Below are 25,278 nucleotides of genomic sequence, written 5' to 3' on the forward strand. Positions count from 1 at the left end.
CGTCGAGCATTAGCCTGAAGATCTGAGCATTACTTTCTTCGAACTCAAACATGTTGTCTTTAGATTTGGTCATCTTTCTAATCTCAGCATTGGTTTTTTATGAGAACCCAGAAGCCAAATCGTAGGAGCCACAAAAGGTTTCCTTATATTAAATCTAAAATAAAGGACATATAGGTCTTTTAAAATTTTTTTAAGAATGTAATGGATATTAAAGGGCAAAAAAAAAAAGTTGATCGATGAAGGGGTGTATATCATCATAGCCCTTCTAAAAGGGATATTGGGCCAAATTCTCCTTCAAAAAAAGAGAATTTGGCCCAATATCCCTTTTGAAAGAGCTTTGAAGATATATACCCACCGAATTGTGAACTTTTTTACTTTTCTCTTTAATATCCATTATGCCCTTAAAAAACTTTTAAAAGACCTATATGTCTCTTCTCTCCCTCTTTTGCTTCTTCTTCTTCTTTCAACTCCAAATGCCTTCACTTCCACGGCCTTCATGTTTGTGCTTCTGCAAATGCTACTGCTGCTGACTCTGGCAATGGCAATGGAGTCGTACTAGCTCCAGAGAAGAACCCATATGTTACTCCTTATGGAAGACAGTATTTCCCTCTAGCTGCCACTGTTGGTCAAGTACTTCCCTTTTACATTCCCCCCCCCCCCCCCTTTCTTATGGAGAAAACGATGCTTTTTTCTCATTAATTCTGCATTTTCTTATGAAAATGGAATATGGGTTTTAGTGTGGTGTTTTTAGTGAAATGAGTCTAAATTATTTGAATTTCTTGAACTCTTTTTGGAGTTTTGGTTATCAGAGAATTTGTAGATCAATTTTATGTTTGGGTGTGATGGTTTGGTGTTATTACAGGGGTTTTGGTAATTACCGATGAAACCTACGGTAATTTTTTCAGCAAGGACAAATTAATTACCGCGGGTTGCATCATTAATTACCGAAGATCCCATGGTAATAAATTTTTTTTACCAATTTGAGAATTTTTTCCGGACTTTTGGGGTTTTTTCCTCTTTAGGATCATTGAAGAATGTATATTTTGCATGTTGTTGCATTCAACACACATTAGGAGACTTGTGGGGGCCAAAAAATTGGTGAAATGTGATAACCATAGGGGTTTCCATAATTACTGATGATACCTACGGTAATTTTTCCAGCAACTACAAATTGATTATCATAGGTTCATCGGTAATTACCGAAGGCCCTACGGTAATCAAATTTTTATGCCAATTTGAAAACTTTTTCAGAGCTTTTGGGGTTTTTTCTCCCTAGGATCATTGAAAAACATATATTTTGCATGTTGTTGCATTAACACACATTACGGGACTTGTGGGGACCAAAAAATTGGTAAAATATGATTACCATAGGGGTTTCAGTAATTACTGATGAAATCTACGGTAATTTTTCCAACAACTACAAATTGATTACCATAACTTTCATCGGTAATTATCGAAGGCCCTACGGTAATCAAATTTTTGTGCCAATTTGAAAATTTTTTCAAAACTTTTGGGATTTTTTTCTCCTTAGGATCATTGAAGAATGTATATTTTGCATGTTGTTGCATTTACCACACATTAAGGGAATTGTGGGAGCCAAAAAATTGGTAAAATGTGATTACCATAGGAGTTTCGGTAATTACCTATGAAACCTATGGTAATTTTTCAAGCAAGGACAAATTGATTATCGTAGGTTTCATCAGTAATTATTGAAGGCCCTGCGTAATCAAATTTTTATGCCAATTTGAGAACTTTTTCAAAACTTTTGGGATTTTTTCTCCTTAGGATCATTGATGAATGTATATTTTACATGTTGTTGCATTTAGCACACATTAGGGAACTTGTGGGGGCTAAAAAATTAGTAAAATGTGATAACCATGTTGTTGCCAATTTTTTTATTTTTCATTTCGAATCATTACAATTCAATATACCTACTTTGGTAATGTGTATTTGCGTGAAGAATAAATAATTATTCCCACCATAATTCCATACACACATTAATATCGTATTATCATGATAATGCCATCTTTATAACGGTAAATAACATACGAAATACTTAAAACACAATACTATTTTACCAAAGTAATACCACCTCTATTTTCCTTTCCTCTATGAAAAAGCATCTCTCACCTCTCCTCTTGTAAGCATATGAAAAACTTAGGAAAAATTGCATTCACATTATAGCCTACAACTGATTCATATTCCGCTTCTAGGAGATCAAATGGAGCTTGACTAGTTTCTGCTAGACGAGAGATAAAGAGCATAAACAATATAGGGAACAAGGGAATACCGGACCATATATGCTTTTAAGGTGAGGATCTTTTTAATTATCATCAAAATTGCGTTTAAATTTTTCTTTCACAAATCATCCAAATTTACAATTATTTTTTAACAATGTATTGCACCATAGAACATGATGAGTGCAACATTCTTTAATGATAAAAAATATAAGAAAGAACACCAGCTGCAGACATACTCTCTCTCTCTTTCTCTTCTCTCTCCCAAGCTCTCTTCGGCTGCAGACCTGCTCGCTCACCAAGTAGACGTCAAATGTGGTGGCTCCGAGGCTTGTATATTGAATCAGTTCAAAGGTTTCCAAATCCCAGAATTTCACAGTTCTGTCTGCTAACCCTGGAAAAAGATTTGTATGTAAAAACATTACTAGTTGCTTTTTAAACATTTTAACAAGATTTAAATGATCCCAGAAAACCAATAATAATATAAAGGACTTATACAAACCATTTTGATATAGTTATAGAAATATCAACTTGAAAATCATTAACAAGGCAGCAAGCCTGTCATATATTTGCAACAATTTCTACAGCAAGGTGCTGACAAGTTTAATTAACTCAACTCATGAAAGCAACTTGGCTTCCGACCTCTACAATGGCAATTTTTTTCATGTAGTTTTTATATCACATACCATCACCTTCAATGCTAGAGGAGATAACCAGTCCATATCAAACCTACCCTGAATATGTTTTTTTTTTTGGTATGAAATTAATAAGCCTATAGAAATAATAATAATAATAATAATAGAGTAGGGAAGGAGAGGGACCACACCGAAAGACAAAACAACAAAGCTTTCCCATTCACAAATCCAGTAAATCAAAGGATATCTCAAGCTCGGATAAAAAGGCCTAGACCTCAAACATTTTACACGCCTGTTTCTACATTTTTCTTTCAAAGAAAAAAAAAAAAAAAAAACACACACACACACACACACACCTAGCTGTAGCTCCAGTAGCGAAGATCAGACGGTGGCATAAGAACTTCATAAGAAAACTTCATAAAAGCCTAAGAACCATAAGTAAGAAATAAATCAAGGTCATTACATTTAAACAAAATATATTGCTAAAATCAAAATTATGCAATAACATAAAAATTTATAATAAAAAAGTACTTTTTCCAAATAGAATTTCATTAAGTTCGCAAAAGTAATCACTTAAAAAAAGTTCATAAAAATATTCAAAAGTCTATATTAATTATACTCCAGTCATAAGGGCTATTAAATTCACTTCTTTAGTGGCTTGTTCATAAAGACTTCTTTGGTTGGCAGCTATTCTTATATTATTCTGCAACCCCCTATAGTCCTTTAGTTGTGACACTAGAGGCATTTTTAGTTACTAGAGGCATTTTTAGTTGTGACATTTCAAAGATAATCAAAAGAAAGTAGGAATACAAATCTACAGAAGTATTGGCATTAAATCCTTAACCAAGGAAAATATTAGGTGTATTATCTGAACCACATCATCGTAGAGTTGAGGTGATTTCCAATGCCCAATGACTGACTGTTATTTACTCTGACAAAGGGGCTCATCCAATTTATCAAAGAGAACTAAGGTATGATTTCTCTGTTGCATGAATATATATTACTGGAGAAAAGAACAATCTACCACATTATAACTCTAGAAAGAATATCCTAAGCAATTAACGCCATACTTACCAGTTTTGGTCCTCAACATTGCTTTTCCATAGGAATTATAACTACGAGAAAATTGGCATGTAAATGCTTAAATGTGGCGAGCCAATAATCAATGCATTCAAAGGAGAAAAGAACATAAATTCTTCAAGAAAAGAAATCACTCCAATGAAATGTGAAGCTATTGTAATCATCTATGTCATTTAAGTCCTTAAGTTGCCTCAGGCCCACAACATGTCAACAACTATTAGTGCAGCTAGCAAAATAACAACTTTAGACTAGATTGAAACTAATGTACACTCCAAGCCTACTCATTTTCTAGGGATAAATTGAGGTCAACTAATAACATAAAAAAAAAAAAATGTCTAATCAACGAATGTTAAAAAAGAAAAAGAAAAATATGCTACAAATACATTGACAATCATATTTGTAGGTAGATAGCTGCATACCTCAACACCTTAACTTTAGATTACACCTTTTGTTGGCTAATTTATGTCCAAGTTCACTCCTCAACTCCAATACAGAATCAGCTTTCATAGCCTACACATAGAAGGACAAATCTAACATAAACAAATGTATAAACTTGACATGACTGTACACTAAGAATTCAGTCATCAATTCACTTCTACCTAACACAACACCTCTATATGCTGGAGCAAATAAGTACAAGAACATATATAAAAATGCTACAATGACCCATGTTTGGAGAGAGAGAAGGATACATTGACTATACCAGGCAATCTCCAAATGCTCCAGCCACAAGAGCAATCTCATATGATTGACCGAGAGAATCATTCCTGCTTCTAGGATAAGCCGGTTAATTCCTGACTAATTACATCCTCCAAATTCAAAAAAAGCAAATGCAAAAGCCTTATACACCCAAATAAAGAGAGAATTTTGTAGCTTTACAGCTTTAAAAAATAAAATAAAATAAAATAAAAAAATCAACAAACCGATAAAAACAAATTACCCGCTTGAACGAAGATGGATTCAAAGATCAAACCCTCATCGAAACAAAATTCAAATATTTTAGACCACTACCAGGTCTTTCCTTGAAATAATAAAAAACAACAGTAGCTTCACTCCTCTGGATGTCAATAACCTTCTCCACATTCTCACCAACTGAACAAGAACTCTCACTGCAATCTACTACGGTCTTGTAGTGATCCGAAACCACCACTCTGCTGACCTTGGAAGAGATTTCCTGAACAAACCCAGACAGATCCACGAAGTCTAGAAGGTAAATATCATTGATTATGGCCAGAGGGAGCTAATTGGAAGCGATGGGATTGTAGACGGATGTTAGGGAAGAACATCACCAGAAGACAAGTAGCAGAGAAGAAGAGGTGAGCTGCTAAAGCTGTAAAAGCTCTGTCTGGATGTGAAATGTGGTGGGTGAGGTATTGATCAGTGAGAGAAAGAAATTGCACGTGGTTTACAGAGTAAGGATAAAGTTGGAATAACGAAAAAAAGATGGGTAGATGGAAAAAGTTTTAAAGGGCAGGGGTATTTTTCATTAAGGTGTTTAAAATAAGGGTATAGGGCCAAATTCCCAAAAAAAACGTTTGGAAGGTTAGCGTGGCCTGCATTTTGATGGGTCTCAAGCATATCCAGAATTGTAGCTTGTAACTTTAACAGAGGGTACTAAAACTTGATTTTTAAAAAAAAAAATTTTTTTTTGCGTATTAAAACAAAGAGAATTTCAAGCTTCAAATGTAGAGGATAAAGTTGTCCCATTGAATCATGAATTTTAATATCATGAACATTATTTTCATTATTTTCTATTCTTTATATATTCATTTTAGTCCAAAATCTTCTAATTCTCATCTAAAAGTTTTTCATCCAATTTCACACATTTTTCGCTCCCTAGTGGGTATTGTTCTCTTTGATTTATTTTTTTTGACATAATTCAACTTCATCTTTTCTTAATTAGCTGTAAATAAGCTTTAGTTAGTCCAATTACTTTTCAATATTAGGTTTTTCATGATTTAGTCTTCCACATGACAAGTACACAACAATTCAAGTCACAATGACCAATATTTGGTCTTTAGTATTAGGATATATAAATGGATTCAATAAGGCCTGTAACTAGAATATCAACCATTTTTGAGTTTAGTATATGTCCATAAAAATTTATAATGATTTCAAAATATAGTTTGCTGTACAGGTTAATGGCAATGTCCGTATTTTTTCATATGTGAAATTTTAGAATGGAGCAAACTTAATCATAAAAAAATATATATATATATGTATATATCTTGTTTGCTAAGTACTTAAAACAATTGGGAATATATAAATATTATATATTAATTTTTTTTTTAAAGGAAAGAAAAAGGAATAAATTCGTAAAAAAAAAAAATAATAAATAAATATCTTAGTACATATGCACGAACCGATGGTACATGTGAGGAGAAAGAGTAAAATGAGAGAAGGTTTGCCAAATTTTTAGTGTGAAATTAAACTTCAGCCCTATGGAAAATATTTCAAGTACTCCAGTTGCATCAAAAGGAAACATTGATTTTATTGTTGGGCCAGTCTAAACCCTAATAATTTTATTTGTCTTTTTATTTTTATTTTTTATTTTTTATAAATTAGGAAGGTAGATTTTAGTACCAAGCTAATTATGTCTTTGTTTCGTTTTGTTTTTTTCTTTCCTTTTTTATAAATTAGAAAGGGGGATTTTAATATACCAGCTTTGACCAAAATTTGGACGTGGGGTCATTAGCAGCAGTGCGTGCCATTCCCAAAGGACTAATTATGTCTTTGTAACTCACGGTAATAAAGTATTTAAAACATTTTTTGATCATAAAGAATTTCACAAGTTTATTATTGTAATATTATGCTAATATCTTACATCATGTTAATTTATATATTGGATTTGCGAAAGAAAATAAAAACTTTGCACATAAAGTCAATAATGGCCGGTGGTAATAACCACTGTATATTGGTTTATAATATATATATATATATATATAAACCCACGTAAAAATACTACTGTATATTGGTAACAACCACTGTATATTGGGTCTAATTTTAATAAACAAATACTAATATTAAACTGTCACTGATTATTCTATTTTTGTAAAATATTTTTTTGATGAAGAATAATACGCTTGAAACCCAACAGAGAATTAGAAGCAAGCCCGTAATTAGTCATGCACTTGTCAAGCTAGTCTCTTTCTTTGTTTCTGGTGTTTAAACTTTACCATTAAATTGTTATGATTTTGTTTTGCTTGGTGTGATCAAATAGAATATGTGAAATGTAGGGAAAAACCTCACCAGACCAAGCACATTGATGGCTCCTATTTTACTTCAGAATTCTCAAGCGTGTATGGAAATGCTAATTTCAGTAATTTGAAAATTCAATATTGTACTAATGAAAGTAGAAAATTGTGCTACTTTTCTTCTCGTGTATATATATATATATATATATATATTTTTTTTTTTGTCAATTTTAGTGAAGATTGGAGAACAAATATTTGCTTCTTACTGCTTATTTTAAATATTTTGGTATATAGTTTTTCTATTAAATTGTTTGTAATTTGCATATTTTAAATATTCTTTAATGTTAGTTAATGGTAGCTAATTTATTAGGCATTTCAAATAATTATAAACTAAAAAAATTAAAATATAAATATAAAATTAAAATCTATTGTAAAATATATATTTTTTCCTTGAGTTTTTTAGTTAATTGAAATGATGAACAATCTCTAACACACCAAATGACATTTGGAGTGACAAACTACACACAATTAGCAAGTAGAAAAACATAAAAAAAAACACTAAAACCTAATGAGTTACTAAATTAAACCACACCTTATTAATTTATACTTTGATATACGTGCAATTCAGGCTTCTTGTCATTTCATCTGGGGAAACAAATAAAAAGACAAAAAGAAGAAATAAAAAATAAAATAAAAATAAAAGTAAAATAAAATAAAACTCTTCTTGTTATTTCTTGGAAGGTGCTGGCCACTGACTGATAAAGTCTTTGTCGCTAGATGTTGACTGATAAGGTTAGCACGGCTTCCGAGTCCTTTTTCCCACGTTCTTAGAGAGAGAAGCACAGCGTTTTGGGCAACCGATCAGGAAGACGATCTTGGTGTTGTGGGTAGACGACTTGCTGGAAAAAAGAAAAAAAAAAAAAAAAAAGCAAAAAACAGTAGGAGAGACCGAAACCGCATCGGAGGGAACCTAGCTGCAGCAACGTCGTTGGTAGCCAATGGTATGGATAACAGAGGCACATGTAGTTAACTAACCTCGATACCAATCTTCCATTCAATTTGTTACTAATTAATTTATAATTACTTAATTTGCTTGTGGATTAAGATTTGCTGTAGGTTATAAACATGGCTTCTGCTTCTTCTTCTTCTTCTTCTTCTTCTCGAGAAAAGTATGATGTATTTCTCAGTTTTAGGGGTGAGGACACCCGAGATGGTTTTACTGGTTATCTTTATCATGCTCTGGATCTAAAGCATATCGTGACCTTCAAAGATGATGAGAACCTTGAAAGTGGCCATAGAATTTCTGAAATCATGGAGGCCATTAAGGAATCTAAGATTTGCATAATAGTTTTCTCCAAAGACTTTGCATCTTCCACATGGTGTTTGGATGAAGTGGTTCGCATACTCGAATGCAAGAGAAATGGGAGTGCTGTTGTACCCATTTTTTATGGCATAGAACCATCTGTTGTACGAAAACAGCAGGAGGGTTATGCAGAAGCATTTGCTAAACATGAACAAGACGGAAGGGAGATGGTGCAGCAGTGGAGGGATGCTCTTAAAGAAGTGGCTGGTATCAGCGGTTATGAGTCAAACAAGATTAGGTAACTTTCTGTCTTAGTAATTTGTAATATATATATATATATATATAATCCATACATATATATATATATATGTGTTAAACCTCCAAAAGATTGACGATATTTTCCCTGTTTTATATTTTACTAAAATGTTAAAATGGTTAATAGCACACTTGTCTTATTACAACTATATATAATATATTTATTTCACCCCAAAAATATATATATATATATATATATATAAATATATATATATATATATATATAATATTATTGAATTAAGATTTATATCTATTTCTTTTAAATTCCTAGATTTATATCAATGATCTTCTGTTTTTAACCATTTGTATTTGATTTCTCCATTTGCTAGGCCTGAGTACAGGTTTATTGAAAAAATTGTTGAAGATGTTTTATTGAAATTGTCTAAATACGTATCAGCAAATGATCATTTCAAGAGGCACTTGATTGGAATTGAAAAGCCTACGAAGGAAATTGAAGGATTGTTATGCATTGGCTCAATGAATGTTCGCATCATAGGCCTTTATGGCATGGGGGGCATTGGAAAAACCACCCTTGCACGTGCTATATTTCAAACCTTCTATTGTCATTTCGAAAGTTATTGCTTTCTTAACGATGTTAGAGAAGAATTTGAAAGACATGGAATAAATCATTTGAGAGAGAAACTTCTTTTTGAGCTGTTCAAAGATAAAACTTCTCTAAACATGGAATCAACTGCTATTCAAGACAGATGCCGCCGTACAAAGGTCCTTATTGTTTTAGATGATTTGGATGCAATATTACAATTAAACAGATTATTACCTAAAGGGTGTACCTTCGGTGATGGAAGTAGAATTATTGTCACAACCAGAGATGCCCAAGTGCTCAAGTCAAGGGCAGATGAACTTTACGAGGTTAAGAGGTTAAATGACTCTGACGCCCTTACGCTTTTTCGCTTGCATGCTTTTGGTCAAAATTCTGATCTTCCAGGGTATGAAGCTTTATCAAAAAGTGCAGCAGATTATGCACATGGCAATCCATTAGCTCTTGAAGTCTTGGGTTGTTCCCTTTACTCCAAAAGCATAAAAGTATGGGAAAGTGCATTGGATAAGTTGAAAACAGATCCAGACAGGACCATTCAAAAAGTGTTGAAAATAAGTTATGATGGATTAGATGACGAAGCAATCCAGGGCATATTTCTCGACATTGCATGCTTCTTCGATGGTGAAGTTGACAGAGAATATGTGGAAAGCATACTACACCGCAATGAGCAACATTCTGATGCAACAGCAGGAATAAGTGTTCTCATTGATAAATCCTTAATAATTGAATGCCAAAACAAATTGTCCATGCATGCTTTACTACGACAAATGGGTAAGGCTATTGTTTGTGATAAAAACAAAGAACCTGGAAAACGTAGTAGACTGTGGAATGCTAAAGATGTTAGCTATGTATTGGAAAGAAGTACGGTAAGTGCAAATTAGTTTAATACATTTACTTGTGTCTATAAATATATAAGTTAATAAATTTTCTTTTATTATATATTGTGTCCTTATCCATAACATTGGGTTGATTTTTAGGGAAGCTCTGAAATTGAAGGCATATTATTGAATCTGTCTGAACTTAGAAAGGATGTAAAAGTGAAGCCTACAGCATTCTCAAAGATGTACCATCTACGATTTCTTAGAATGCATTGTGACAACAGATTTTACAATGGAGAAATATTCTACGAGAAAGTAGGATGGCGTCCATACGATAGAGAAGTGCGCCAACAAATATATCTTCCTTATGAAGGTTTAGAGTTTCCTTCTGATGAGCTGAGATATCTTCAGTGGGATTTATACCCTTTAAAAGATTTTATATCAAATTTTTGTCCAGAAAATCTTGTTGAACTTGTTATGCGTGATAGCCAACTTGTGGAGCTACATTGGAATGAAAATCAGGTATGCATAGGTATATATATATATATATATATATATATACATATCTACTAAAAAACATGCCAAACCTCATCGTAAAAAATGCCCCTCACATCAGGGAATATGTTGTGGGATGAAAGCATGTTGTCTAATGTGAAATTCGTTTTTTATGGTGGGGAGTCTGGCCATGGACGGACCTAGGTAAGGCAGAGGGGCATGTGCCCCCCTCAATTTTTCTTTTTTCTTTTTTTTAATTTACATATATAAAATTTATCTAATTTACAATTTAATCCTTTAAAATTAAGTGGTGCCTCCCTCAAAGTGTAAATCTCTTCTCCAAATTTGTCCCATTTTAACATTTTTCTTTTCAGAAGTTGAAATCTGTTAATCCAATCCAATAGCCCATATTATCTCTACTAAAAATGATATTATTTAACATCAATATTTATAAATTTCTTTCCTTTAATAGAATTTTCATTTTATTAATTTTTGTTCACTATATTAGTTAAATTTTTATTTTTCTAATTTTATTTTGAATTAAAGTTTTTGTTCATAAATTACAGACAATTAAAGTCTTAAATTTTAACTTTTTCAGTTTTTTTTTTTTTTTTAAGAAAGATCATTAAAAAATGCATTACTTGAAATAAAAAAAAATGCAAGCAACTTGTTGGAGACTAGGACCCATAGAAAGTTGTTCTACTTCCAACCCAGATTCATAAATAGACCGTGATAGAGAATGCTTAGCTAATATAATATATGAGTTGCCATATTAGCAGTCCTAGGAGTAAACAAAGAAACCAGAGTAACGACTTAGCAGAATTCTAATATCTGTTACAATAAAACACCCATCCCCTTATAATCACCTGTGTCATAAATTAATCGTATGGCTTCCTGAGAGTTATAAGCCAAACCACCACCAAAGAAGACAATATCAGTACAGGAACAAATTGCTTCTTTAATGCCAAGTAATTCCGTGACCAAAGGCAAATATAGAAGAGGAAACGGCTTAGCTAAAGCATATTACATTCCCTTGACTATCTCAAATAACAACACCAGTTGAATATGAAAAAAATTTATAGATTACCCTACTTTTCATATAATATAAGTAGTTATGTTATTGATATAATTTGCCCAAAAAACAATTATATTATTGATATATAATGATGCCCCTCTCAATATATTTTCTGGCTCCATCACTGGATCTGGCGTGTTTTTTAGCAAAATTATATATATGTTGTTGTATTAAATATGTAGTAGTGCTTAATTATTATAGTCTTTGTTTGTTTGTTTGTTTGTTTGTTGCAGCCCGTTGAGAAGTTGAAGAAGATGGATCTTAGTTATTCTGGGCACCTTATTCAAATACCAAACTTGTGTGGGGCTATAAATCTTGAAAGTATAAATCTTCAAGGGTGTATAAGTTTGGTTCAGATTCCTTCATGCTTTAAGAATCTGGACAAGCTTGAGCTACTAGATTTGAGTGATTGTGAGAATCTGAAAGATGGCATGGAAAATCTTCCATTGAATATAAGGCAGTTGAAATTGTGTAGGACAGCAATAGAAGTATTGCCCTCATCAGTTAGGTTTCTTTTGGGTCTATTAGATTTGGATATGAGTGCATGCAATAAACTGAAATATGGGATAGAAAATCTTCCATCCAATTTAAAGGTGTTAAGATTGTGCAGGACAGCAATACAAGTAGTGCCATCATCAATTGGGTGTCTCATGGGTCTCTCACATTTAGATTTGTATAATTGCGAAAAACTTGAAAGTCTACCAAAAGGCATTTGGACGTTAAAATCACTGGAATGGCTGGATCTTTCTAATTGCCCAAATCTGATCGAGCTTGAGGGTTGTAGAAGTTCGTCCCTTCGATATTTGAAAATAAGTGGTTGTACGGGATTGAGATCAATAATTGTGCTTCCACCATCTTTAAATTGTTTGGATGCAAATAATTGCACATCGCTGGAGAAAATATCATTTTGGTGGACCCCAACCGTACAAGATTATGACCCCCAAGTTCAACATCAAAATAATAAAAGTGAAGGGGAAATTTATAATTTTCAGCAATGCCTAAAATTGGGTCACGACACATGTATCAACGTTATTGAGGATGGTGCACGCCGTAGAATTTTGTCCGCTCAGGATGTATGTATATATATATATATATATGTATATATTTATATTTATATTTGTTTCTCTCTCTCTACGTAAAATATATATCTAATTCATGCTCTGCGCCTTGATTAATTTATCATCCATGTGGTACAGGATATTCCATATCTTGAAATGGTGTACCCAGGAAATGTAATCCCACTGTGGCTCAAGCATCAAGCTTATGGGAAATCATTTATCCAGCTTCCTCCAAACTGGCTTAATACTTATGATTCCCGCTTCAAATTTGTCTTTAGTGCTGTTTTTGCGTTTAAAATTTCTGGGCCAGAAACTAAAATCCGATTCAGATTCAATTTCACGACCAGCATGGACAGTAGTGTCGGCGGTTCTTTCAATTATGAAGATGCTTGCACGCTTCAAGTAAATAACAACTCAGCTCATGTCTTAATTAGGTATGCGACTATCGATTTGAGACATGTATTTGGGGTAAACTGGTCCTCTGTTTGTAGAATGGTCACCGGGGCTTCTTTCCATGTTTTTATGGAGGAAGACAAAAAAGGCAATGGGAAGATCAAAAGTTGTGGGCTCCAGGTAAATACGTGGGGTGAAAGCAGTTTAATTTTAGTGTTTTTTTTTTTTTTTCCCTACCTAATTGTGTGAAATGAATTTGTTTATGTTGAGTATTAGTTAGTGATAATTATAATGAATTTGTTTATGTTGAGTATTAGTTAGTGATAATTATAATTTGTTAAATATTTAAGTTCACTATAAAGTTAAGGAAGAAAAAAAAAAAAAAAAAAAAGAAGAAGATATACATGCCCAAGTTTGGCTATAACCACCGATCCTTTTATATGACATTTCACACAATTTTAGCTGCCATCCTATGTTTTGTTTATCCGACTAAATTGGACGGAATCTTTGTTCAGGATCAGCCTACATAGACTTATATCATATGCATTCATTGTCCAATTTTCATGCACTTATAGGCACGTATTACTGATGCCGAATATAAGGAGGTCATGGACTTCCAAGATCATGAACAAGTGAAGATCTACTGTGAATTTGCTATGCCCAATTATTTATGCACTCAAAGGTTTTACTTCGCTTGTGTTTGCAGGTTCAAAACTTCACTGCTTCACAGGGTTTGCGGTTATGAGACTTGTCTGCTTCACCATCGTCATCTTCTACTCGTCAAAAAAGCTATGACGTGTTTCTCGGCTTCGGAGGTGACAATACCCTTAATGATTTTATTGGACATGTTTATCATGCTTTGTGTCGCAAGTGTATCCGGATCTTCAAACATGATGAAAACCTAGAAAGTGGCCATGAGATTTCAGAAATTATGGACGCCATTAAGGAATCTAAGGTTTGCATGATAGTTTTCTCCAAAGACTTTGCTTCTTCGACATGGTGTTTGGATGAGGTGGTTCACATACTTGATTGCAGGAGAGATTGGGAAGATGTCATACTACCCATTTTTTATGGCATAGAACCATCCATTGTACGCAAACAGGATGGGAGTTATGCGGAAGCATTTAATAAACATGAACAGCGCTTCAAGGACAATATGGACAGGGTGCAGCAATGGAGGGAAGCTCTCAAGGAGGTGGCCAATCTCAGCGGCTATGATTCAAAGAATTTTGGGTAAATTTCTACCTTATTGAATTTATAATATGTATATTGTAAATTGTCACTTATTTGCTTAAGAAACTAAATAACAGAGTTTAATGTATTATCAAATCATGCGAAAATATTATAAATCCATCCCTTAATTAACCATATTAGATGATATTTTCCCTTTTATATTTTTTATTAAAAAAAAGTGATGGAAATCGCAATTAATAGCACTTTTTCTTTCTTAATCTTTCAGTAAGTGCAATATTATAAAATACTGAATAGTTTAATAATCTGATCAATAGATACCTAATTATTTATTTCTTTTAAATATACACCTAAATTTATATCAATGATCCTCTGTTTCTTTTGCCCCCATTTACCCAAAAAAACGATCCTCTGTTTCTAATAACTGTATTTGATGATTTCTTATTAATTTGATAGGGACGAATACGAGTTAATTGGCCAAATTGTTGGAGATGTCTTGATGAAATTGTCTACAAGCTTATCAACGTATTATTCCAACCTGGGCTTGGCCGGAACTCAAATTCGGATAAAAAAAATATTGAAGGATTATTAGGCAATATTGGCTAAATGGATGTTTGTACTGTTGGTCTTTATGGAATGAGGGGTATTGGAAAGACAACCTTTGCTATGATTGTATTTCTAGAGTTATACCATCATTTCGATAGGCATTGCTTTCTTTGCAATGATAGAGAAGAAATGCATTTGAGGGAGAAACTTGTTTTGGAATTGTTAAACGAAACACACAATCCAAGCATGGAATGGCCAAGTATTCAAGACAGACTCCGACGTACAAAGGTCCTTATTGTCTTGAATGATTTGGATGATGCGACATCCCAATTTGGCAACTTATTATCTATGAGAGAGTTTGGTAATGGAAGTAGAATCATTGTAACGTCTAGAGATGTGCAGGTGCTTAAGACAGTGACTGATCAAGTTTATAAGGTTGAGAGGTTAAATGATTTTGAAGCTCTTGAACTCTTCCACTTGCATGTTTTTAAGCAAAATTCTGATATTGTAAAAGATTATGCTACATTATCATAAAAAATGGCAAATTACACCGATGGTAATCCATTAGCTCCTAAAGTCTTGGGTTCTTCTCTTAGCTCCAAGAGCATAAGAGATTGGGAAAGTGCATTGGAGGAGCTGCAAAGTGAAACAAACAAAGACATTGAAAAAGTGTTGAGAATAAGTTTGACCAATAGGGGAAAAAGACAAAAAAGGCTACACAGCCATCCAGGATGCATTTCTTGACATTGCATGCTATTTTTCATGGTGAAGTTGATAGAGAATTTGTTGAAAGCATAATAGGTCGAGGTGGTGCTTCCAAAAAACATAAGTGATCTTATAAGTGATCTTATTGATAAGTGCTTAAATATATACTCTACCTAGTTTATGAACTGGATCATTTCTGCACTGACTTGATTAATTTATTTTCTATGTGGCACAGGATATTTCATATCTTGAAACAGTGTATCCGGGAGATGAGATTCCAGAGTGGTTCAGCCATAAAACGGATCGTGGGAACTCAGTTGATATCCAGCTTCCTACAAATTGGTTTAATATTAATGATTCCCGCTTTGATTTTATCTTTTACATTGTTTTTGTGTATAGTTGTTCTACAAAAGCTGAGACCCGATTCGAATTAAATTTCAAAACCAACTACATTAACAGTGATGATGACCGTGTTTATAATTATGATGGTGGTTGGTTGCCTCATACTGGAAGTAAAGATGAAGATCACGTCTTAATTAGGTGCAACGAGTCGATTTGGAACGTGCATTTGGGGCAAAGTGGTCCTCTATTTGTAGCAACTTCACCCAAGTTTTCTATCTGTGTGTTTATCGAGGAAGAAGATGTGAAATGGGAGATCAAAAAGTGTTGGTTTAAATTGTTAAATGGGCTGGGTGGAAGTAAAAGACGGTTGGATGATGATCCTAACATCAAACTCCAAGAAGATAAATTAATTGAAAGTATATGCAAATCATACATTCTATTGGTATATTTATTTGGCTTCCTTTTTTTTTTTTTTTTTTTGTTTGAGCTGCAAGGTTTAGAAGTCATAAAATTCCACTCTCAAATATTGAACTATCACTGATTATTCTTTATTTCGTACAATGTTTTCCAGAAGAAGAATCTTGGAACACGGCGGACAGTTAGTTTTGAATTGGATGATTTATTTAGATTAATCTGGTTAGTCATGCATGCTCTTGTCAACCTACCCTCTTTCTCTCTTTCTGGTGGTAAATCTTTATCAGTAAATTGATATGATTTTGTTTTGCTTGTTGTCATTGAACAGATTATGTGAAGTTCATAGAAAAACTTCAGCAGACCAAACACATTGATGGCTCCTATTTTAGTTTAGGATTTTCAAGAGGATATGGAAATGCAAATTTATGGAATATCTATGTTATTGTACAAGTAGAAAATTCATGTGCTGCTTTTGTTGTCATTTTTGTTTTTGGCTATTTTAATGGAGTTGGGAGAACACATATTGCATCTCAATGCTTTCTTATACTATTTAATGGCCATATATACATTTGTTCTAGTTTTTGCTGTGATGCTTATTGTTTATGCTGAGGTTGCATTTTTCCTTTTATATTTCAAAGTAGGGAATTTAATGGTCTTTAAAAGTTTGACTTGGCACTTTGCATCCATATATCTGTTGCATGTAGTTTATTTTATTTTCTGAAATCATTTATATATATGTCCACATATTAGAAGAACTATATATTTGTGTATTGCTATGAAGAGTAAGAAAATTGACCAAGGCCTATAACTGATGTATCAGTGTCATACTCTTCAAAAATATATATGAAAGGAAAATTAAACAAAGGTTCATAGACAAAATAACATTATTGCTATATAAAATTTTCAAAAATGTGTTAATTTGACTTGTTTCATTGCAAAAACTTATATTGTTGTATTTAATATTTATTTGATAGAATGTTAGAGTTCAAGCGTTAGAAGTTGGAACAAGGTGTAGGAAAAATGTTTTCAATTATGACTTTGTGTCTTCATGAGCAGTTCAAATAATAATGATTACCAGCCAGTGATAACCTTTCTATCTTCTATCTGGACCCCTTGCTCAAGTTTGAATATGGCTATTTGCATCTTACTTACACTGCTCTCTTGTCCCTCTAATCTTCTCAATGACACCATCAAGCTACTAATGATTGATTCTCCTCTAAATACAAGTCAAGAAACACTACTAGAATCGTGTTGATAAACAACGCAATAAATGCGTTGCACAAAATAAATAACAACGTATCGCACGGTGTCGCCTAACGTCCTGTCGCTAAATCTATAAGACAACAAGCAACGCAGTATGAGAGTCGCCTATCTTTGAGTTTTTAGCGACGCATATTTACTTTTAGCGACGCATTAGTAGAGTCGCCTATTTAGCGACGCATTAATAGAGTCGCCTATTTAGCGATGCATTAGTAGAGTCGCCTATTTAGCGACGTATTAATAGAGTGACCTATTTAGCGACGCATTAATAGAGTGGACTATTTAGCGACGCATTAATAGAGTGGCCTATTTAGCGACGCACTAGTTCGCCTATTTAGCGACACATTAATAGAGTCGCCTATTTAACGACGCATCGACACTTTTAGCGACGCATTATTTGTTAATGTGTCGCCCTTTCTTTTTTTTTTAATTTTTTTAAATTTTGTGAAAAGTGATTAAAAGAGTAAAAATATAAAAATAATTAAAATACAAAAAAATGAAAACTAGCTTCATCCAAAATAAATAGAATACAAAAATTTTAAATAAATATTTTGTCATAACAAATTAATTATCAAATAAATTAAATATCATCTCATTGACATATTTTTACATAATTTGTAAGCTATTGTATTTTTCATAACAAATTTAAAATTAATTAAACTTCCATGAATGCATATTCATTGAGATGGAAGTTGACATACTCTTGTTGACGATATTACATCCTCATATTGCATATGGAAACATTAAAAAAGTTATTAGCACTTATGCAAAATAAAAAAAATATTAATCATTATTAAATTTGTAATTTAGTAAATGAAAATTTAAAGAATATTACCATTGTTCTTAAGATTTGACGAGGCACATTTCTCCCCTCACAATCATTACAAATATAGTCACTCTCACATTCATCCTCATTATCATTTTCATCAATACTTGGCAACTATATGACAAATGGATTGTGAGCCATCTTTGTATCTCCAAGAACATCTTCTTCAACAAAAGTACGATGTTGTGGTGAAGTTAAAACAATAGACCATCTTGATTCAAGTTGATCTTCAACATAAAATACTTGTTGAACTTGGCAAAATAATGTCAAGCAATATCACAAACATAATTTCTACAAAAGCAAGATTAATAAAACCCAATGAACCTAAGCTGCAGTTAAAATGAAAAAAAAAAAAAAAAAACAACCCGCCTCATGTCAAGAAAAAAAAAACTCACCTAAACGATAGAGACAAAGAAAGAAGAAAACCAAAAAATCACAAGGGCGACACAGAGAAATCCAGCTTCTCGACCGACGACAATGTAGGTAAATGAAAAATGAAACCCGAAATATCTCACTCTTCAAGTCTCTCTTAGATTGCTTCCAAATCTAATATCGATTAGGTAGTGTACTTGATGTAGTTTTAAAAAAGAAAAAATGGATTCAAAGGGGCGCATAAAAATTTTAAAACGCACCAAAAATTTTCAAAAAATGGCAAGAACGCGCCTTTTCTCCCAATTGCATTTTTTTCTTTGATTAATTTTTTTATTTTTCAACTACAAATAAAAACTGAAAATATTTCTTAAAAATACGAAGCAAAATATTGAAGATTACTGTTTATTTTTCTATTTTCAAGTACACCTTTATTTTTTATAAAATTTGCATGTCTTTCAAAATTTTTGTTTTTGTTAATTGAGAGAATAGGCGATGTATTCTCTTCAAGAAGGATCACCTGTTCTTTAATTTTGGGATCAAGCGATGTATTATGGTCGAAAAGCATCGCCTGTTTCATTTTTTTATATTTTCTTTATAATCTTTAAATAATTTTTTAATTGTTCATCTACAAATATATTCATGTAGCAATCCAATGAACATAAATTCCATTGATCTAAAAATAGAAAATAGTTTTGTCAATGCTCTTCTCAGTTATACATATATGTGTATAGACGAGACACAAAATATCTCAAAACCTAATTTGAGATAGGATACCGAATATAGAATTCTAATTCAACAAGCATTTATTGACCAATTTATCTAGATAAGTATGTTAAATGAGCTTAACTTTCATGTGTTTGTGGTCATTGATAGTTTACTTGTTTTTAAAAATTGAAAGTCTATTAAATTGCTTTTTCTTATAAAAAAAATAAAAAATAATTGAAGGAACAGGCGACGCAATTCCATTAAAACACGTCGCCTATTACATTTTCTTTTCTTAATCTTTAATTAGTTTTGTTGATTGGTCATCCACAAATTAAAAAAAAAAAAAGCATATTTGCAAAACTAAAAATTACTAAAAATAACTTTCAAATTGAAAAAAAGTTAAAAATTGGTTGTGAAACAGCGAAGCAGTTGTTTACAAATGCGTCGCCTTTTAGTCTATTTAGCGACTCTTTCTTAAAAGACTGCGTCGCCTAAAACTATACTAGCTAGTTCTTATTGTATTATTACATCCAAGTAATTTGGCCTGGTGGTGTGGTGATTTCTTGAGAGCATAGGAGGTCCTAGGTTCAGTTCATGTTATGACCCTATTTTGAATTTTTTTTAAATGTTTAAAAAAAATTGAAAAAAAAAAAGGCAATGCATTTGTCGCAGAATGTGTCGCCTGTTCATCTATTTGGCGACGCATTGTTAAAATAATGCGTCGCCTAACACTATATTAGCTAGTTTTGCTGTATTAGTACATACAAGTCATTTGGCCTGGTGGTGTGGTGATTTTTTGATAGTATAGTAGGTCCTGGGTTCAATTCTTGTTATGACCCTATTTTGATTTTATTTTTTTTTAAATTTTAAACAAAAAAATTGAAAAAAAAAAAAAAGGCAACGCATTTGTTGAAGAATGTGTCGCCTGTTCATGTATTTGACGACGCATTATTTAAATAATGCGTCACCTAACACTATATTAGCCAATTTTTGCTGTATCAGTACATATAAGTAATTTGGCCTAGTGGTGCGGTGATTTCTTGAGAGTGCAGGAGGTTCTGGATTCAATTCTTGTTATGGCCCTATTTTGATTTTACATTTGTTGAAGAATGCGTCGGCTGTTCATGTTGTTGAAGAATGCGTCGGTTGTTCATGTATTTGGCGACGCATTGTTTAAATAATGCGTCGCCTAACACTATATTAACCAATTTTTGCTGCATCAATACATATAAGTCATTTGGCCTGGTGGTGTGGTGATTTCTTGAGAGTGTAGGAGGTCCTGGGTTCAATTCTTGTTATTGTCCTATTTTGATTTTATTTTTTTTTAAATTTTAAACAAAAAAATTGAAAAAAAAAAAAAAAAAGGCAACGCATTTGTTGAAGAATGTGTCGCCTGTTCATGTATTTGACGACACATTGTTTAAATAATGCGTCACCTAACACTATATTAACCAATTTTTGCTGTATCAGTACATATAAGTGATTTGGCCTAGTGGTGCGGTGATTTCTTGAGAGTGCAGGAGGTTCTGGATTCAATTCTTGTTATGGCCCTATTTTGATTTTACATTTGTTGAAGAATGCGTCGGCTGTTCATGTATTTGGCGACGCATTGTTTAAATAATGCGTCGCCTAACACTATATTAACCAATTTTTGCTGCATCAGTACATATAAGTCATTTGGCCTGGTGGTGTGGTGATTTTTTGAGAGTGTAGGAGGTCATGGGTTCAATTCTTGTTATGGTCCTATTTGGATTTTATTTTTTGCATCGCCTATTCATGTATTTGGCGATGCATTGTTTAAATAATGCGTCGCCTAACACTATATTAACCAATTTTTGCTGTATCAGTACATATAAGTCATTTGGCCTGGTGGTGTGGTGATTTCTTGAGAATGTAGGAGGTTCTGGGTTCAATTTTTGTTATGGCCATATTTTGATTTTATTTTATTTTTAAATGTTTGACGCATTTGTTGAAGAATGCGTCGCCTGTTCATGTATTTGGCGACGTATTATTTAAATAATGCGTCGCCTAACACTATATTAACCAATTTTTGCTATATCAGTACATATAAGTTATTTGGCCTGGTGGTGTGGTGATTTCTTGAGAGTGTAGGAGGTCCTGGGTTCAATTCTTGTTATGGCCATATTTTGATTTTATTTATTTTTAAATGTTTAAAAAAAAATTGGGATAAAAAAAGAACAGGCGATGCATTTGTTGAAGAATGCGTCCAATTTTTGCTGTATCAGTACATATAAGTCATTTGGCCTGGTGGTTTGGTGATTTCTTGAAAGTGTAGGAGGTCCTGGGTTCAATTTTTGTTATGCTCCTATTTTGATTTTTTTTTTAAATGTTTAAACAAAAAAATTGAAAAAAAAAAAAAGATTAGGCGACGCATTTGTTGAAGAATTGGTCGCCTGTTCATGTATTTGACGACGCATTGTTTAAATAATGCTTCACCTAACACTATATTAACAAATTTTTGTTGTATTAGTACATATAAGTAATTTGGCCTAGTGGTGTGATGATTTCTTGAGATTGCAGGAGGTCCTGGGTTCAATTCTTGTTATGGTCCTATTTCCTATTTCTAACACTATATTAACAAATTTTTGCTGTATCAGTACATATAAGTCATTTGGCCTGGTGGTGTGGTGATTTCTTGAGAGTGTAGGAGGTCCTGGATTCAATTCTTGTTATGGTCCTATTTTGATTTTTTTTAATTTTTAAATGTTTAAAAAAAATTGAAAAAAAAAAAAAGAACGCATTTCATGTATTTGGCGATGCATTGTTTAAATAATGTGTCGCCTAACACTATATTAACCAATTTGTGCTGTATCAGTACATATAAGTCATTTGGCCTGGTGGTGTGGTGATTTCTTGAGAGTGTAGGAAGTCCTGGGTTCAATTCTTGTTATGGCTCTATTTTGATTTTATTTATTTTTAAATGTTTCAACAAAAAAATTGAAAAAAATAAAAGAACAGGCGACGCATTTGTTGAATAATGCATCGCCTGTTCATCTATTTGGCGATGCATTCCTAACATAATGTGTCGCCTGACATTATATAAACAGTTTTTGCTGTATCAATACATATAAGTTATTTGGCCTGGTGGTGTGGTGATTTCTTGAGAGTGTAGGAAGTCTTGGGTTCAATTCTTTTTATGGCTCTATTTTGATTTTATTTCTTTTTAAATGTTTGAACAAAAAAAATGAAAAAAAAAAAAAGGCGATGCATTTGTTGAAGAATGCGTCACCTGTTCATCTATTTGGCGACGCATTCTTTAAGTAATTCGTCGCCTAACACTATATTAAGCAGTTTTAGTTGCATTAGTACATACAATTCATTTGACCTGGTGGCGTGGTGATTTCTTGAGAGTGTAGGAGGTTCTGGGTTCAATTCTTATTATGGTCCTATTTTGATTTTATTAAAAAATAAAAAAAAAAGGTGAAGAGAGAACAGGCAACGCACAATCTTACTAGTGCGTCGCCTGTTACACGTATAACAAAAAAGAAAAAAAAAAAAAACAACTTCAATTATGTTGCTCTAATATTTTTACGGGTTATTTGTTGTTGAATGAAAATTAGATTAATTAAAAGAACTAAAAAAAAAGGGAAGGAGAGAACAGGCGACGCACAATCTATATAGTACGTCGTATATTTATTGAATTTTTACTGACGCATTAACCTCAGAGTCGCGGTTTTGTTTTTTCAGACGTGTTTGTTTTGTAACGTCCCATGGAACTCCAATATTTATTATACTTTTCTCTCATTTTCCTTGCCATAACACACAACCGGTCATCCTCACTAACATATAAATCATCCAATTGTTTTTGTACGGAAGAAACTTGATGGAAATATATGTTGGAGCTAATATGTAAAGAGACACTAAATTTAAGAGTTACATCATAAAAGCCCTTAAGAAATTAGACAAAAACTTTGGCATCATCCCAATGCCAAGCTAAAGGAGGTCCAACTTTTTTTCTACCACTATCATCCTCTCCAAAATAGGAAGCATAATGTCCATCTTCCTCCTCCATTCTCTCACAAGCTTTTTGAAATTTCAAAGTCGACTCTAACATTAAGTATGTGGAATTCCATCTGGTTGGAACATCCAAACATACTAAAGATTTGCTCTCCATTTTCTCTTGACTTATACACTCCTTAAATTTTTGCAATCGAGAAGGAGATGATCTAACATATCTCACAGCATTATGAATGCTAGCAATTGCCTCATCTAATTCTTTCAAACCCTCACACACAATCAAATTGACAATATGTGCACTACATCAAATATGCAAAAAATCAGCATCCAATATACAATTTTTCCAATGTACCATTTTCCTCTTAAGATATGCAATTACATTATTGTTTGCACTTGCATTATCAAGAGTTAGCGTGAACACTTTTTCAATACCCCAATCATGCAACCAAACCTCAATTAGCTTTCCAATTGCCTCTCCTTTATGATTAGGAACCACACAAAAATTTAAAATTCTTTTATGTAACATCCAATCATCATCAATATAATAGGCAATCAATGACATATAAAACATTTTGAATAGAGGTCCATGTATCAGTTGTAAGACTAACCCTTTGCTGGTTTGCAACAAACATTGATCTTAAAGCCAATTTCTCATCTAAATACAATTGATAAATGTCCCTCACAATGGTTCTTCTAGATGGAGGATCAAACTTAGGACATGCAACACTACAAAAGTGTCTAACCCACGGCCTTCTACAAAACTAAAAGGTAACTCATCCAAAATTATCATTTTGGCACATGCCATCCTACATGCCTCTTTGTTGAAAATAGTAGCTACCAAATTGCTACCACTACCATCGGATTTTCTATTAAAAGTTAAGGTCTTTTGCTTCTTTTCATCTGAGTTATAAGGATTTTTCTGACATTGCTTCATATGATTCCTTAGGGTACTAGTTCCACACTTCTTAGAACCACATGCATAATCCTTATGGCAGTAAATGCATTCACATCTAGGGTCATCAGGATCACCACCTTCTATTTTGATAAAGTGATCCCATACATCACTTGCTGGCCTAGAAGGTTTTTTTTTCCCTAATGGAGGTCGTGGAGGTAATGTAGATTTGGCATCGGAAGGTGTAGAGTTTGACAGTGATGGTGATGGATTTTGACCTATTGGGGTTTGAGAGGAAGGTGCATTAACTGATGATGGGGAATCTGGGTCCATATCAAGCATAACTAAGACACTGTTTACATAAGAGGAAACAAACAGAAACAAGACAGCGATTACACAACAATTCAAGGCCACAAATTCCACAATCTCAATCAAATTAAATTACAATAAATTAAACAGCAAATAATAGTTTTGCTTCCTTAAATAATAACATAGAACCATCGGGTCCAAGCCCTTTAATCCTTAAACCAAACTACCAACAACTACTAACAATATACATTTTCCCTACCAGCAATTAGCATGTTTTCGGAATTGATAGCAACTACCAACAAAATACATTTTTCCTAAACCAAATTATCATACACAGCCACATGAAAATTTGCCAACTACATGCATTATTCACATTAGAACTTTCCATTTAAATCCAGGACCAAATATGCACTAATACAATATTTGCATCAAAAATCCAGGACCAAATATGCACTATGACCAAATATACATCAAAAATTCGGGACCAAGCATACAATATTCCACAATTCCACAAAGACTCAAATTAAACAGCAACTAAAAAAATTCCACAATTCCACATAGACTACAAATTAAATA

The 25,278-nt window shown here is 32.9% G+C and overlaps 2 protein-coding genes and 1 long non-coding RNA gene across 4 annotated transcripts in view; 2 read left to right on the top strand and 1 right to left on the bottom strand.

The window, feature by feature from the left end:
• The window catches only part of LOC107422468 (TMV resistance protein N), a 91,281-nt gene extending 74,333 nt beyond the window's left edge, over positions 1–16,948 (top strand). Inside the window, exon 11 of the mRNA XM_060815576.1 lies at positions 16,689–16,948. The gene's annotated coding sequence lies outside the window, so the exon portion shown is untranslated. The remainder of the gene's footprint in view (positions 1–16,688) is intronic.
• Positions 2,321–5,347, bottom strand: LOC132803075 (uncharacterized). 2 transcript variants are annotated; one of them, XR_009638209.1, is made up of 5 exons: positions 4,893–5,347; positions 4,656–4,761; positions 4,372–4,462; positions 3,229–3,297; positions 2,321–2,631 (listed from the first exon to the last, which is right to left on the bottom strand). It is a non-coding gene; the product is annotated as an uncharacterized LOC132803075 (long non-coding RNA). The 2 variants fall into 2 exon arrangements; XR_009638208.1 differs by lacking the exon at positions 4,893–5,347 and having other exon boundaries at positions 4,656–4,886.
• LOC132799382 (disease resistance protein RUN1-like) lies at positions 7,938–16,393 on the top strand. The gene is made up of 8 exons (XM_060815596.1): positions 7,938–8,147; positions 8,263–8,747; positions 9,094–10,189; positions 10,301–10,663; positions 11,945–12,784; positions 12,908–13,342; positions 13,869–14,395; positions 14,810–16,393. Exons 1-7 carry the CDS (start codon positions 8,145–8,147, stop codon positions 13,905–13,907), a joined length of 3,261 nt encoding a protein of 1,086 aa, XP_060671579.1. The 5' UTR covers positions 7,938–8,144; the 3' UTR covers positions 13,908–14,395; positions 14,810–16,393.
• Positions 16,949–25,278: the final 8,330 nt, after the last annotated feature.

The sequence above is a fragment of the Ziziphus jujuba genome, chromosome 3 (genome assembly GCF_031755915.1).
Source record: "Ziziphus jujuba cultivar Dongzao chromosome 3, ASM3175591v1".
NCBI lineage: Eukaryota > Viridiplantae > Streptophyta > Magnoliopsida > Rosales > Rhamnaceae > Ziziphus > Ziziphus jujuba.